Raw genomic sequence first — 15,889 nt, 5'->3', positions numbered from 1 at the left:
TAGATACCATAACCAGCAGACATCGGTACTTGAGAATGAATAAATTATTATTCCATAAAAGTGTAAAACACAAGATTTAGCCATATTGCCTCTTTCTACATCAACAGCAAAAACAGAAATAAGCCACAGGAAGAGGAAGTGTCTGCTTCCTTAAAAAATCTTTTGTTTCTTCAAGTAAAATTAATGTAGCTTTTCTGTGGACATCAATTCTACCTTTCATGTAGATAATCTCTGAATTTTCTTTAATCCTGTTAATTAAACATTTACATTATATGTTAGGTCTAATACCCTCATGCTCATAAATTATGATGGAGTGTTATAATCTGGTGCAGCAGTCTATAAGAGTTTGCCAAGATATGTCAGGCTGAAAAGTGAAAAGCAACATAGGAGAATAATCAGTACATTTATTTACCATTGACAGCAGAATAGACATTGCCTTTTATATATTATTACACACATATATAATTACAGATGTACTGTAATTACAAACCTAAAGTATTGTACATAAATAATTATACACATTGAAAATCAGAGTAACAGCATAAATTAAAGGCCCTCCTTGTACAATTTTTGAGGGCATTTCGAAAAGTAAAGATACAATGGCTCACAGTCCTTAAATAGAACATTTATTTACAAAACATCACTCACATCTTATTAAATGGATTATTTGTTGTTTTTCGACACAATCACCCCCATTATCCTAACATTTGTTAAGTCGGTGCACAAGCTTTTGTATCATACAGTCATAGAAGGTTGCTGCCTGTTGTCGGAACCACATTTCAACTTCATCTTAGATCTCTTCATCGTTGTGGAATGATTTCTCACCAGGATGTGACTTAAGGTAACGGAAGACATGGAAGTCGGTGGGCGCAAGGTCCAGGCTGTATGGCAGGTGGACTAATACGTCCCAATTGAATTGTTTGAGAAGTGTTTTGGGTACGAGTGCTGTGTGAGGCCAAGCATTATCATGAAGCTAATGGTCTCCACTTTTCAGCATTCCCCTGCATTTGTTTTGAATTGCCCTTCGAAGACATTTCAAAGACTGGCAATATGCAGCAGCATTAATTGTCGTTCCGGGAGGCATAAATTCCAACAGAAGAATGCCTTGTCTGTCCCAAAAACAGAATCCATGATTATCTTCGCTGAAATCGATGTTTTGCATTTCTTGGCTTTTAGTAAATTCGAATGGTGCCATTGCATTGATTGTTGCTTGGATTCAGGTGTATGGTGATAAACCCACGTCTCGTCACCTGTCACAATATGATCAAGAAACTCATCACCTGCTTCAGCATAGCGTGTGAGCAAGTTGAGTGCAAAACCCATCCTTTCTTTTTGTGTTCCTCTGTTAAGAGTTTTGGAACCCAGTGCACACACAATTTCCTGTACCCTAACTTGATAGTCACAACATCATAAAGAGTTGCCTTTGACACGTCCAGTATGATCTGATGCAATTCTTTCAATGTGAGACGTCTATTCACACGAATTGCTTCCTCCGTTCTCCGAAGAAGGGCATCAGAGATGGCAGAGATAGCATCACAGATGGCTGACCTGTTATTTGTTTGTCATGAACATTGGTCCTACCTTCAGAGAAACGACATCACTATTTCATTACATTTTGTTGATTCATAATATTCCCATAATCTCTTTGTGAATATCCGCTGGTCGCTGACCTTTTCCATGAAGAAAATGTATGATGGAGCACATTTCGCATTTCGTGGGATTCTGAATCGGCGCAGTCATCTTAAACACGACCTACTCCAACCAGAAGCAACGTTCAACTGCCGAATGACCATGAGGAGAAAGCTAATAGTTCAAGTTTAACACCAGTGTTGCCAAACTCTTCTGTTCCTCTGGTGTACAGTGTATCTTTACTTTCTGAAGTACCCTCGTTTCATTACATTTGGATTCAGTTATGTGAATTTTACTTAATTGTAATGTTAGTATTGTATGGGTTTTGCAAGCTTCATACATGTAACAGCATTCTGTGTTAAGTTGCTTAAAGTATTTTTTTTTTAATGTTAGACTAAAACACTACCTGAATAGGCTAATAGGAGGAGCACTGGCTTTTTTTACTGTAACTGTTTTTGTCCTAATATACATATAAACATATAACGTACTCTAACCATAATTCCTTAACTGTCAGTGAGAGCCAATTCACACTCATCATGTGAGAGTCACTCCAAAACAAATTCACAATATTTTTTTTTTAAACATCCAATTTATTTTCCATGTCTTTGATATTTTTAACATCCTGGAACAAAGGGCTATACAGTGTCATGGTAGAAGTCAGGAGCAGCACATTTGAGTTACTACACTCCTGGAAATTGAAATAAGAACACCGTGAATTCATTGTCCCAGGAAGGGGAAACTTTATTGACACATTCCTGGGGTCAGATACATCACATGATCACACTGACAGAACCACAGGCATATAGACACAGGCAACAGAGCATGCACAATGTCGGCACTAGTACAGTGTATATCCACCTTTCGCAGCAATGCAGGCTGCTATTCTCCCATGGAAACGATCGTAGAGATGCTGGATGTAGTCCTGTGGAACGGCTTGCCATGCCATTTCCACCTGGTGCCTCAGTTGGACTAGTGTTCGTGCTGGACGTGCAGACCGCGTGAGACGACGCTTCATCCAGTCCCAAACATGCTCAATGGGGGACAGATCTGGAGATCTTGCTGGCCAGGGTAGTTGACTTACACCTTCTAGAGCACGTTGGGTGGCACGGGATACATGCGGACGTGCATTGTCCTGTTGGAACAGCAAGTTCCCTTGCCGGTCTAGGAATGGTGGAACGATGGGTTCGATGACGGTTTGGATGTACCGTGCACTATTCAGTGTCCCCTCGACGATCACCAGAGGTGTACGGCCAGTGTAGGAGATCGCTCCCCACACCATGATGCCGGGTGTTGGCCCTGTGTGCCTCGGTCGTATGCAGTCCTGATTGTGGCGCTCACCTGCACGGCACCAAACACGCATACGACCATCATTGGCACCAAGGCAGAAGCGACTCTCATCGCTGTAGACGACACATCTCCATTCATCCCTCCATTCACGCCTGTCGCGACACCACTGGAGGCGGGCTGCACGATGTTGGGGCGTGAGCGGAAGACGGCCTAACGGTGTGCAGGACCGTAGCCCAGCTTCTTGGAGATGGTTGCGAATGGTCCTCGCCGATACCCCAGGAGCAACAGTGTCCCTAATTTGCTGGGAAGTGGCGGTGCGGTCCCCTACGGCACTGCGTAGGATCCTAAGGTCTTGGCGTGCATCCGTGCGTCGCTGGGGTCCGGTCCCAGGTTGACGGGCACGTGCACCTTCCGCCAACCACTGGCGACAATATCGATGTACTGTGGAGACCTCACGCCCCACGTGTTGAGCAATTCGGCGGTACGTCCACCCGGCCTCCCGCATGCCCACTATACGCCCTCGCTCAAAGTCCGTCAACTGCACATACGGTTCACGTCCACGCTGTCGCGGCATGCTACCAGTGTTAAAGACTGCGATGGAGATCCGTATGCCACGGCAAACTGGCTGACATTGACGGCGGCGGTGCACAAATGCTGCGCAGCTAGCGCCATTCGACGGCCAACACTGCGGTTCCTGGTGTGTCCGCTGTGCCGTGCGTGTGATCATTGCTTGTACAGCCCTCTCGCAGTGTCGGGAGCAAGTATGGTGGGTCTGACACACCGGTGTCAATGTGTTCTTTTTTCCATTTCCAGGAGTGTATTTAGCAGCCTTCATAGCATCTTCAAATCTTTTCCTGCTCCTCCTACTCCCACTCAGATTGCCAGTTCAGTCACTATTATGCATTTGTCAGCCAAAATCATATTGTGAATATGCTGCACATTCTTAGGATTCTGTGCAGTGCTTGGTCTGCTATCATGCAGGGTTTCTTGAATATTCGCCATATTATCTGCTTGTCCAATGACTAATTGTACGGGAGTCAACAGCATCATCAGTGTAAAGTTCTGCAATCCCTTATGAATGTTTGTCACTGTCTTGTTTTTACAACACAAACAAACATAAAATGCTGCTGCTACATCAATGGAAAGCTATGATAACATGACTGGGAAAACATGTTGAATTAAATTTGAATACAGGTGGGAAGAATTTTTCTATGACCTCTGTGAGTACCAAGGATGCAGACCAAAATTTTAAGAATGTAGGAGAAGACAGATTGCTACTTTCTGCATTCTGGCCCTAGCTGCTGGAGTTGGTGGGTGAGGTGAGCTTGCTTGTGTGTATGAATGGTGTGTGTTTATATTTTTCTGATGAAGGCAGTAAGCTTTTGCTTGTTAATGTATAAACTGACTGTATCCACAGTCCTGCAGGCTGTCATTCATTACAGAATTTATATGCGAATGAACTAGTAAAGAAGCCAAGTATTTTATTTACACTTTACTTATATCGTTTTAATGTTTATGATTTTTTAGGCATTGAGGGAACTAATAGAGGGTGGAGTCACTTTATCATCTTGCAGAAAGGATGAGCTTACAGATATTCTCCACATGGCTGTGTGGCGCCATCAAGATGAGGTAATTTGGTAGAAATAAGTGTTATAGATCATAAAGTTTAGTTCATAGTAATGTGTATTAATTATGTTTAGAACAGCAGTGTCTGCTTAATAATGGATATAACGAACAATTGGAGAAGGGCTGATTAGTTACATTTTGGTGAAGTTTGGCACAATGTGAAGGCTGCACTGCATCCAAATATCAGTGTATATAAAAGTGTGTATGATATGCACATAATTTTTAAACAAGGAAGTACAGGATATATGCAACTAAAACTTTCAAAATACAGTCAACATAAATATATTGATAATGAAAATTAAAGCTGTACTATGCCAACTAAAGATGGGTGAAAAACTGGACCAAATCTTTGCATAAATAGCAACAATGTGGGAAAAGATAGATTGCTGCTTACCATAAAGAAGACACATCAAGTTGCAGACAGCAAGATTAAAAGACACAAAGAGTGCCTGTCTGCAAGTTGTCATGTTTTCTCTATGGTAAGTAGCGAACTGTCTTCTCCTACATTGCTGTTATTCCTGCCTGGTGTTTCTATTGTTTGATTTTTGCATAAGTAAAGTTTTCTAAGTAGTTACTCATTGTCATATTTTTCAGGTAGTTTAGTGAACTACTTTGAATATTTAGCTTTTAGAAGTTTTAAAATTTGCCTCACTTCACTAAATTGAATCATATCTAATATGATAAAGGGTGTTGAACTATGGAAAGGGAAAGAATCATCTGCGCTGATAGACTTTTGTCTACTTTATTTTGAAAAAGGGGGTGTTACTTTTACAGTAATATATGACTGTAAGGTATAGACTTTTCTTGTGCTCTAGTACCACATGTCACTGATGTGATCCAGTGTGGCTAAGCTAACATTTTCATTGGTGCCAGGTAAAATATGTGAAATAATGTTGTTCCATAAAATTTTGGGTGAAATGCAGGATGTCAGTAACCTGCCTCAATATTTCAGTGAAGAATCTTCTGACTATCTTCAAGAAACTATGTAAATATTCAGTCAGATCTTGATAAGACATCAATGTGGTGCAGGGATTGGCAACTTGCTCTAAATGTTCAGAAATATAAAATTCTGTACTTCACAAAATGAAAAAAAAAAACAACATAGTATTCTATGACTATAGTATCAGTGAGTCACTGTTGGAGTTGGATAACTCTTACAAATACCTGGGTGTAACACTTTGTAGGGATTTGAAATGGAATGATTGCATAGGTTCAGTCGTGGATAAAGCAGGTGGTAGACTTCGGTTTACTGGTAGAATACTGGGGAAGTGCAGTCACTCTATTAAGGTGATTGCTTACAAATTACTCATGTGACTGGTTCTAGAATATTGCTCAAGTGTGTGGGACCCATACCAGATAGAATTAACAGTGGATATTGAAGGTATACAGAGAAGGGCAGCACAAATGGTCACAACTTTGTTTAATCTGTGAGAGAATGTCACAGAGATTCTGAAGGAAGTGAACTGGAATACTTTTGAAGATAGATGTAAGTGATCCAAAGAAAGTCTGTTGACAAAGTTTCAAGAACTTGCTTTAAATGATTACTCTAGGAATCTACTACAGTCTCTTACATGGGGGACATCAGAAAAACATTAGAATAATTTGTGCACACACACAGCCATTCAAACAATCAATCTTTCTGTGCTCCATATGTGAATGGAACATGAAGAAACCCTAATAACTGTGATGTACCCTCTGCCATGCACCTGACAGTGGTTTGCAGAATATAGATGTAGATGTAGATGTGTGCTGGCAAAATTAGTCTAACATTATTAACAGACATTGTATCATGGCCTGTCTGTAATTGTAACTTGCTTGTTAGGGCAGTATTAACTAATAATATTGTGTCTACAGTAATAATATTTTCCCAGAATGAATTTTGATTCTGCAGCAGAGTGTGCACTGATATGGAACTTCCTGGCAGATTAAAATTGTGTGCCAGACTGGGACTGCCACCTGGGACCTTTCTTGCAAAAGGCTAATGTCCCAGGTTTGAGTCCTTATGTGGCACGTACTTTTAATCCACCAGGAAGTTTTATATCAGCATACACTCCAGTACAGAGTGATACTCTAATCTGGAAATAATCCCCAGGCTGTGTCTAAGCCATCTCTCCACAGTGTTCTTTCTTCTAGGAATACTACTCCCACAAGTTATGCGGGACAGCGTACATAAAATTTTGAAAACGTGAGATGAGGTAGTGGTGGAAGTAAAGCTGTGAGGATGGGACATGGATTATGCTCAGATTGCTCAGCTGATAGAGCACTTGCCCACAAAAGGCAAAGGCCCTTATGTCCCAGTCAGTTGCACAGTACCGATTTGCAAGGAAGTGTTAGAATATATTTATTTTATAATTACTCTCCAACATGTTTTTGAGCTATAGCTTCATTTTCAAAGATTGTATACATGTAATGTGCATTACATCTGCTTATAAGAATGTAGAACTGTACAGAAATGAGAGAAATAAAATCTCATAATATATTATGTGTATTTGATCACACAACACTTGGCAGAGGGTTCATCGAATCTTAATCATACTATCTCTCTACCATTCCATTCCCGAATAGCGCGCGGGAAAAACCAACACCTAAACCTTTCTGTTTGAGCTCTGATTTCTCTTATTTTATTTTGATGATCATTCCTACCTATGTAAGTTGGGCTCAACAAAATATTTTCGCATTCGGAAAAGAAAGTTGGTGACTGAAATTTCGTAAATGGATCTCGCCGCGACGAAAAACATCCTTGCTTTAATGACTTCCATCCCAACTCGCGTATCATATCTGCCACACTCTCTCCCCTATTACGTGATAATACAAAACGAGCAGCCCTTTTTTACACCCTGAAAAAAAATCAGGTTTGTGTACAACATATGCCTACAAACATCAAGAGCATGTACATCCTAATGTGACTGCTGATGTCAACAATAAAAAATGAGAGCTGATGCTTTTTGAAAAGCCCACATATATGAGGGGAGTCAAAAAGTAATGGGACTTTTGCAGTTTCTTGTAACAGGGCTTGGTACACTGCTAGTATTTAGAGTTGAAATATTGTTGTCTGCAACAACTCTGTCTGATGTGTCACTGTTATTCCTGTGTTAGTCACTGTATTGTAGCAGATGGCTCCATTGTCGAACTGTGCAGAGGAGGAAATGAGGGCAGTGATTTGCTTTTTGTTTGCAGAAGGTATTAAACCTGTGTTGATGTCAACAACTGAGGACAATTTTTAAGTCATTGACAGTATGGTGATGGAAAACTGATGAATCACATTTGACAAATCCCAAAGATTTTACCTATCAGTCATGGTTCAGTGTATTCTATGTTACAAGGCAGTCTAAATTTTCAGAAAGTACATTCAACATGCATACCAAAAGAATTGTTGGTGCAGTATAAGGCACAAAGGATGGACGTATATTGTAAGCTTTTGGCCTTTCATCAATGCGAGAGAGCAGAAAATCTTAACTGTAGATGAAATCTCGGTGCATCATCATGAACTAGAAAGTAAGGCTGTTAGCAAGGTTTAGAAACACCCATCAATACCAGAGGTTAAGAAATTTAAACATCAACCATGAGCTGGTGAGATAATGCTAACACTATTCTGGGACATGGAAGATGTGGTAGCTGTTCATTTCACCCCAAGAGGCAATACGGTGAACAGTGAGAACTATTATGATATGTTGTGAACTAAACTGAAACCTGCCATCAGATCCAAACACTGTAGAAAACTGTGGTAAGTGTCATCCTGCAGCAAGATAACATTTGGCCATATTCTGAAGAACAGACTGCCAAAAGAATAAAGGAGTTGGAATTTGTTTGCTGGAAAACCTGCCATAAAGCCCAGACCTGGTCCCAAGCAATTTCCATATGTTTGGACCAATGAAAGCTCTCAGGGGAAGAAGATTTGCAACTAATGTAGAAGTGATTGATGCAATGCTAAATTGATTACAGGTGCAACTAAAAAAACTTTTTCTCCAATGGAATCAAAAAACTTGTGAAATTCTGGAAAATATTGTTGAAGCACAGGGAGGTTATGTAGAAAAATAATTTATGTTTCAGTTTTCCATCATTAGAATAAATATTCCTTTTCTCAATAGTCCCTTTACTTTTAGACTTTCCCTTACAGTGCAGCGGGAAAGAAATCAATACAGTTTTCCTCATTAGCTGACTCCCTCATCATCTATCTGATTTATGTGTCATAGTAAACTTTCCAGGGAACAACATTATAAAATATTACAGAGAGATTGAAAGGAATATAGCTCACTTTCCTGCTTTCCCACTAAGTTTCCACTGTCTAACAGCATTTAAAAAATATTTTGAACTGCAAAAAGAAGTTTATTCTTTAGCGTGGGATTGCTATAGTGTTTGACTGACTTTGATATTGGGCAAGTTTTTGACATGGGAATAATGTTGTTTACTTTTCTAATTATCTTTGACAAGTGCACTTTAGGCTGTAAGTTAGATTTGTAGTGTGTGTTATGCAAGCAATTTTTAGGTATTTAAATGAATTTAATATCAACAATATAGGAAAAGACAGATTGCTACTTACTGTAAAGAAGACATGTTAAACAGCAGACAGGCACACTTAAAAGACACGTGCCTAGAGCTTTCAGCCACAGCCTTCATCAGTAAAAGAGAGACACACACCATTCATACACACAAGCAAGCACATCTCATGCACACACGAGCGCCTCTCAGGCTGGGATGCAGCTATCACATCATATGCAAGGAGCAATCTTGAGGAGACAGGGAAGGGGAAGGGAGAGCTGTGTATGGGTGGGGAGAGAGATGGATGCTGTATCGTGGAGTGTGCAAGGAGTAAAATGCCAACAGACCTCTACCACAATAACATTGTGGTACAGGTACTTGATGTAAATATTGTTATTTTTTACATTACTGACATTTTTTCAGACATTTTACAGACATTTTAAATGTTGAATTAACCTTGTGACAATTGACAGACATTACAGATGTGGGAAATAAATAATTCAGGTATGGTGGTCACAATAATGTTTGACTGACTTTGATATCGGTTTTAGAGACAAGTTTTTGATGTGAGGATTAAATTGTTTACTCTTGCCAACAAGTTTCCTGTAAGTTTGAAGTTAGATTGGCATGTTGGCTTTATAATACAGAATGCAGCTCATACTACAGTGCTTGGATATCAGTGAGACAGGATGTGTTAGAACTAGCAAAATACTCAGTAAGTGAGTTCAGTCTCGCTTATGCCTGCCTGCCTGCTTCTCTTGTGATACTTGACAACACTTTAGATGTGGAATATAATGCAACTGAGATTTTGTTGTGACTTGACCAGAGATCAAACTTTGCACATATGCAAGTGCTTCTTTATGTAATTTTTGGATAAATATTTTTGGATATGGAGAAAGAAAACTGGCGTTCTACGAATCAGAGCGTGGAGTGTCAGATCCCGTAATTGGGCAGGTAGGTTAGAAAATTTAAAAAGGGAAATGGATAGGTTAAAGTTTGATATAGTAGGAATTAGTGACATTCGGTGGCAGGAGGAACAACACTTTTGGTCTGGTGAATACATGGTTATAAATACAAAATCAAATAGGGGTAATGCAGGAGTAGGTTTAATAATGAATAAAAAAATAGGAGTGCAGGTAAGCTACTACAAACAGCATAGTGAACGCATTATTGTGGCCAAGATAGACACGAATCCCATGCCTACCACACTAGTACAAGTTTATATGCCAACTAGCTCTGCAGATGACGAATAAATTGAAGAAATGTATGATGAAATAGAACAAATTATTCAGATAGTGAAGGGAGATGAAAATTTAGTAGTCATGGGTGACTGGAATTCAGTTGTAGGAAAAGGGAGAGACGGAAACATAGTAGGTGAATATGGATTGGGGGTAAGAAATGAAAGAGGAAGCCACCTGGTAGAATTTTGCACAGAGCACAACTTAAATCATAGCTAACACTTGGCTCAAGAATGATAAAATAATGTTGTATACATGGAAAAACCCTGGAGATAGTAAAAGGTTTCTGATAGATTATACACTCCTGGAAATGGAAAAAAGAACACATTGACACCGGTGTGTCAGACCCACCATACTTGCTCCCGACACTGCGAGAGGGCTGTACAAGCAATGATCACACGCATGGCACAGCGGACACACCAGGAACCGTGGTGTTGGTCGTCGACTGGCGCTAGCTGTGCAGCATTTGTGCACCGCCGCCGTCAGTGTCAGCCAGTTTGCCGTGGCATACGGAGCTCCATCGCAGTCTTTAACACTGGTAGCATGCCGTGACAGCATGGACGTGAACCGTATGTGCAGTTGATGGACTTTCAGCGAGGGCTTATAGTGGGCATGTGTGAGGCCGGGTGGACGTACCGCTGAATTGCTCAACACGTGGGGCGTGAGGTCTCCACAGTACATCGATATTGTCGCCAGTGGTTGGCGGAAGGTGCACGTGCCGGTCGACCTGGGACCGGACTGCAGCGACGCACGGGTGCACGCCAAGACCATAGGATTCTACGCAGTGCCGTAGGGGACTGCACCGCCACAACCCGGCAAATTAGGGACACTGTTGCTCCTGGGGTATCGGCGAGGACCATTCGCAACCGTCTCCATGAAGCTGGGCTACGGTCCCGCACACCGTTAGGCCATCTTCCGCTCACGCCCTAACATCGTGCAGCCCGCCTCCAGTGATGTCGTGACAGGCGTGAATGGAGGGACGAATGGAGACATGTCATCTTCAGCGATGAGAGTCACTTCTGCCTTGGTGCCAATGATGGTCGTATGCGTGTTTGGTGCCGTGCAGGTGAGCGCCACAATCAGGACTGCATATGACCGAGGCACACAGGGCCAACACCCGGCATCATGGTGTGGGGAGCGATCTCCTACACTGGCCGTACACCTCTGGTGATCGTCGAGGTGACACTGAATAGTGCACGGTACATCCAAACCGTTATCGAACCCATCGTTCTACCATTCCTAGACCGGCAAGGGAACTTGCTGTTCCAACAGGACAATGCACGTCCGCATGTATCCCGTGCCACCCAACGTGCTCTAGAAGGTGTAAGTCAACTACCCTGGCCAGCAAGATCTCCGGATCTGTCCCCCATTGAGCATGTTTGGGACTGGATGAAGCGTCATCTCACGCGGTCTGCACGTCCAGCACGAACGCTGGTCCAACTGAGGCACCAGGTGGAAATGGCATGGCAAGCCATTCCACAGGACTACATCCAGCATCTCTACAATCGTCTCCATGGGAGAATAGCAGCCTGCATTGCTGTGAAAGGCGGATATACACTGTACTAGTGCCGACATTGTGCATGCTCTGTTGCCTGTATCTATGTGCCTGTGCTTCTGTCAGTGTGATCATGTGATGTATCTGACCCCAGGAATGTGTCAATAAAGTTTCACCTTCCTGGGACAATGAATTCACGGTGTTCTTATTTCAATTTCCAGGAGTGTATAATGGTAAGACAGAGATTTAGGAACCAGGTTTTAAATTGTAAGACATTTCCAGGGGCAGATGTGGACTCCTACCACAATCTATTGGTTATGAACTGTAGATTAAAACTGAAGAAACTGCAAAAAGTTGGGAATTTAATGCGATGGGACCTGGATAAACTGAAAGAACCAGAGGTTGTACAGAGTTTCAAGGAGAGCATAAGGGAACAATTGACAGGAATGGTGGGAAGAAATACAGTAGATGAAGAATGGGTAGCTTTGAGGGGTGAAGTAGTGAAGGCAGCAGAGGATAAAGTAGGTAAAAAGGCAAGGGCTAGTAGAAATACTTGGGTAACTGAAGAAATATTGAATTAAATTGTTGAAAGGAGAAAATGTAAAAATGCAGTAAATGAAGCAGGCAAAAAAGAATACAAACGTCTCAAAAATGAGATCGACAGTAAGTTCAAAATGGCTAAGCAGGGATGGCTAGAGGACAAATGTAAGGATGTAGAGGGTTATCTCACTAGGGGTAAGATAGATACTGCCTACAGGAAAAATAAAGAGACCTTTGGAGAAAACTGAACCACTTGTATGAATAACAAAAGCTCAGATGGAAACCCAGTTCTAAGCAAAGAAGGGAAAACAGAAAGGTGGAATGAGTATATAGAGGGTCTATACAAGGGCAATGTAGTTGAGGACAATATTATGGAAATAGAAGAAGACGTAGATGAAGATGAAATGGGAGATATGATACTGCGTTAAGAGTTTGACAGAGCACTGAAAAACCTCAGTCGAAACAAGGCCCCGGGAGTAAATAACATTCCATTAGAACTAATGACAGCCTTGGGAGAGCCAGTCCTGACAAAACTCTTCCATCTGGTGAGCAAGATGTATGAGACATGCGAAATACCCTCAGACTTCAGGAAGAATATAATAATTCCAATCCCAAAGAAAGCAGGTGTTGACAGATGTGAAAATTATCGAACTATCAGTTTAATAAGTCACGGCTGCAAAATACTAACGAGAATTCTTTACAGACGAATGGAAAAACTAGTAGAAGCCGACCTCAGGGAAGATCATTTTGGATTCCGTAGAAATATTGGAACACGTGAGGCAATACTGACCCTATGACTTATCTTAGAAGCTAGATTAAGGAAAGGCAAACCTACGTTTCTAGCATTTGTAGACTTAGAGAAAGCTTTTGATAATGTTGAATGGAATACTCTCTTTCAAATTCTAAAGGTGGTAGGGGTAAAATACAGGGAGCGAAAGGCTATTTACAATTTATACAGAAACCAAATGGCAGTTATAAGAGTTGAGGGGCATGAAAGGGAAGCAGTGGTTGGGAAGGGAGTGAGACAGGGTTGTAGTCTATTGCTGATGTTATTCAATCTGTATATTGAGAAGCAGTAAAGGAAACAAAAGAAAAATTCGGAGTAGGTATTAACATCCATGGAGAAGAAATAAAAACTTTGAGATTTGACGATGACATTGTAATTCTGTGAGAGACAGCAAAGGACTTGGAAGAGCAGTTGAATGGCATGGACAGTGTCTTGAAAGGAGGATATAAGATGAACATCAATAAAAGCAAAACGAGGATAATGGAATGCAGTTGAATTAAGTTGGGTGATGCTGAGGGAATTAGACTAGGAAATGAGACACTTAAAGTAGTAAAGGAGTTTTGCTATTTGGGGGAGGAAAATACTGATGATGGTCGAAGTAGAGATGATATAGAATATAGACTGGCAATGGCAAGGAAAGCGTTTCTGAAGAAGAGAAATTTGTTAACATCGAGCATAGATTTAAGTGTTAGGAAGTCGTTTCTGAAAGTATTTGTATGGAGTGTAGCCATGTATGGAAGTGAAATATGGACGACAAATAGTTTAGACAAGAAGAGAATAGAAGCTTTTGAAATGTGGTGCTACAGAAGAATGCTGAAGATTAGATGGGTAGATCACGTAACTAATGAGGAGGTATTGAATAGTATTGGGGAGAAGAGGAGTTTGTGGCACAACTTGTCTAGACGAAGATATCGATTGGTAGGACATGTTCTGAGGCATCAAGGGATCATCAATTTAGTATTGAATGCAGCTTGGAGGATAAAAATCGTAGAGGGAGACCAAGAGATGAATACACTAAGGAGATTCAGAAGGATGTAGGTTGTCAGTAGGTACTGGGAGATGAAGAAGCTTGCACAGGATAGAGTAGCATGGAGAGCTACATCAAACCAGTCTAAGGACTGAAGACAACAACAACAACAACAATGGAGCAAAAAGTTCAGCATTGGATACTCTCAAGCATCCTGTAAAGTACTCTGAAATGCTAGAAGTTACACCATTTACATTGTTTTTGGTTGAATGTGGCACAAAAGAATAAAGTAAAATATATATATCAGAGCACTTTATTACTACTACGCACAGCCAAAAATACTACAAGTTATATCATTTATGTACTTATTTGGAAAACTTCTGTTGAATATTGATAAAAAAAGAGGAAGAAAAAGAAGAAGAAAGAAATCTGACAAGTCACCAATTTATACAGCTTTGATGAAATGTAATTTTTTTAACATGGTGCAAAAAATTCAGTGCGTGCAGATACTTTTGAGCAAGATCGAGATGGATGCATTATGACTCATTATGGCTGGATTTTTCATTTTAAGGTCTGTAAAGTACTAAGCAGTGATTCGCTGCTTCATTTTAATAGAATGCTGTGAATGACTTGAGAAGGTGTGAGGGGGATAGGGTGGGCAAGCGGCAAGGGGAGCTAAAAGTGGGAGGGAGAAATGCAGCAGGGCCAGTTCCACCATGTGTAGGTCCATTAGGTCAATAAAACGGGCAATGCTGAGACACTCTCTTCTCTAATTCCACGTAAAATACTGACAAGGAACTATGTTCAAAATGTGTGAACTTCTTTAGCATACTTGTTTATGTAGGTGCAACTAATTATGGCATGAAGGATAAGATATCAGTATCTGTTTCTTGATGTTCCTTAATGAATATCTTGCTCATAAAGTCTTTTTTTTATATACATTTTCTGGAGGCTTTAATGTATCTGAATTATATGGAGTATGTAGGTCTACACAGTACTTTTTAGATTTTCAAATTCATAGATCGTAATAATATTGTCAATACAGGTAACTAACCTACTGTTCTGTAGCACCTTCACAAAAATTTTATGTGAAACATAATTTCTGAGTTAGGTCATGTTATTTCATGGATTAACTGTTTTCAACTAAAACACTTCAATTTATGTATGTTGTGATCACAAACTATCTCTTACTTTATTTATGAAGTTTTTTCTAGGAAATATTAAAATTTAGCTAAGAACACCTTTGTTACAGCACTCCAGAAATTCTGTAGATTGATACATCGCTGTCTTCAGATCACTTAAATCTGTAGGGCAACTCTTGAATACACTCTTTTCATTTAAATAATTAAAAATGTATCACACTTTATAACTTATCAAAGAATCTAAAAGAAAGCAGGAGCCTCCATGATACTTATTTCTTGTGTAGCTTCTTCGCTATACAGGCCATCTGGGGACCCCCTTCCAGCACAAGTTTCTCAGAACTGTGCAGATGGAATTGTCTCTGCAACACATGCCGTGCTCTCTCTTTATCAGGATGTATACGACCCGGGACAATTGGGAGATTCGGGAAAAAGCCAGGAATTTTTTCATCTGGCAGAAAACTGCAAAAAAGCCGGGAATTTTTTAGAATTCCGAGAATTTTCCATTTTTTTTTGTTATCAGTTAAATTTTTGTAATTTTGACCGGTAAGAACTGATACTCTAACAAAGGATATTACTGTATCCCGTGCGAGAATGTACGATGAATTTCTTAAATCACAGAGTGTTTGACTCTCATTTAAAAATCGAGTCTTTGATGACAAGCCATTTAGATGAATTTCGAGCCCAGAAGATCAGACATTT

General features: G+C 40.5%; 1 protein-coding gene across 1 annotated transcript in view; it reads left to right on the top strand.

The window, feature by feature from the left end:
- LOC126281065 (serine/threonine-protein phosphatase 6 regulatory ankyrin repeat subunit C-like) overlaps nucleotides 1–15,889 on the top strand; it is a 333,306-nt gene that overhangs the window by 192,252 nt on the left and 125,165 nt on the right. The window contains exon 7 of the mRNA XM_049979813.1: nucleotides 4,444–4,545. Coding sequence (XP_049835770.1) covers nucleotides 4,444–4,545 — 102 coding nt within the window. The remainder of the gene's footprint in view (nucleotides 1–4,443; nucleotides 4,546–15,889) is intronic.

This window comes from Schistocerca gregaria, chromosome 1, assembly GCF_023897955.1.
Source record: "Schistocerca gregaria isolate iqSchGreg1 chromosome 1, iqSchGreg1.2, whole genome shotgun sequence".
In the NCBI taxonomy this organism is placed as follows: domain Eukaryota; kingdom Metazoa; phylum Arthropoda; class Insecta; order Orthoptera; family Acrididae; genus Schistocerca; species Schistocerca gregaria.
This window is presented reverse-complemented; position numbering and strand designations above follow the sequence as displayed.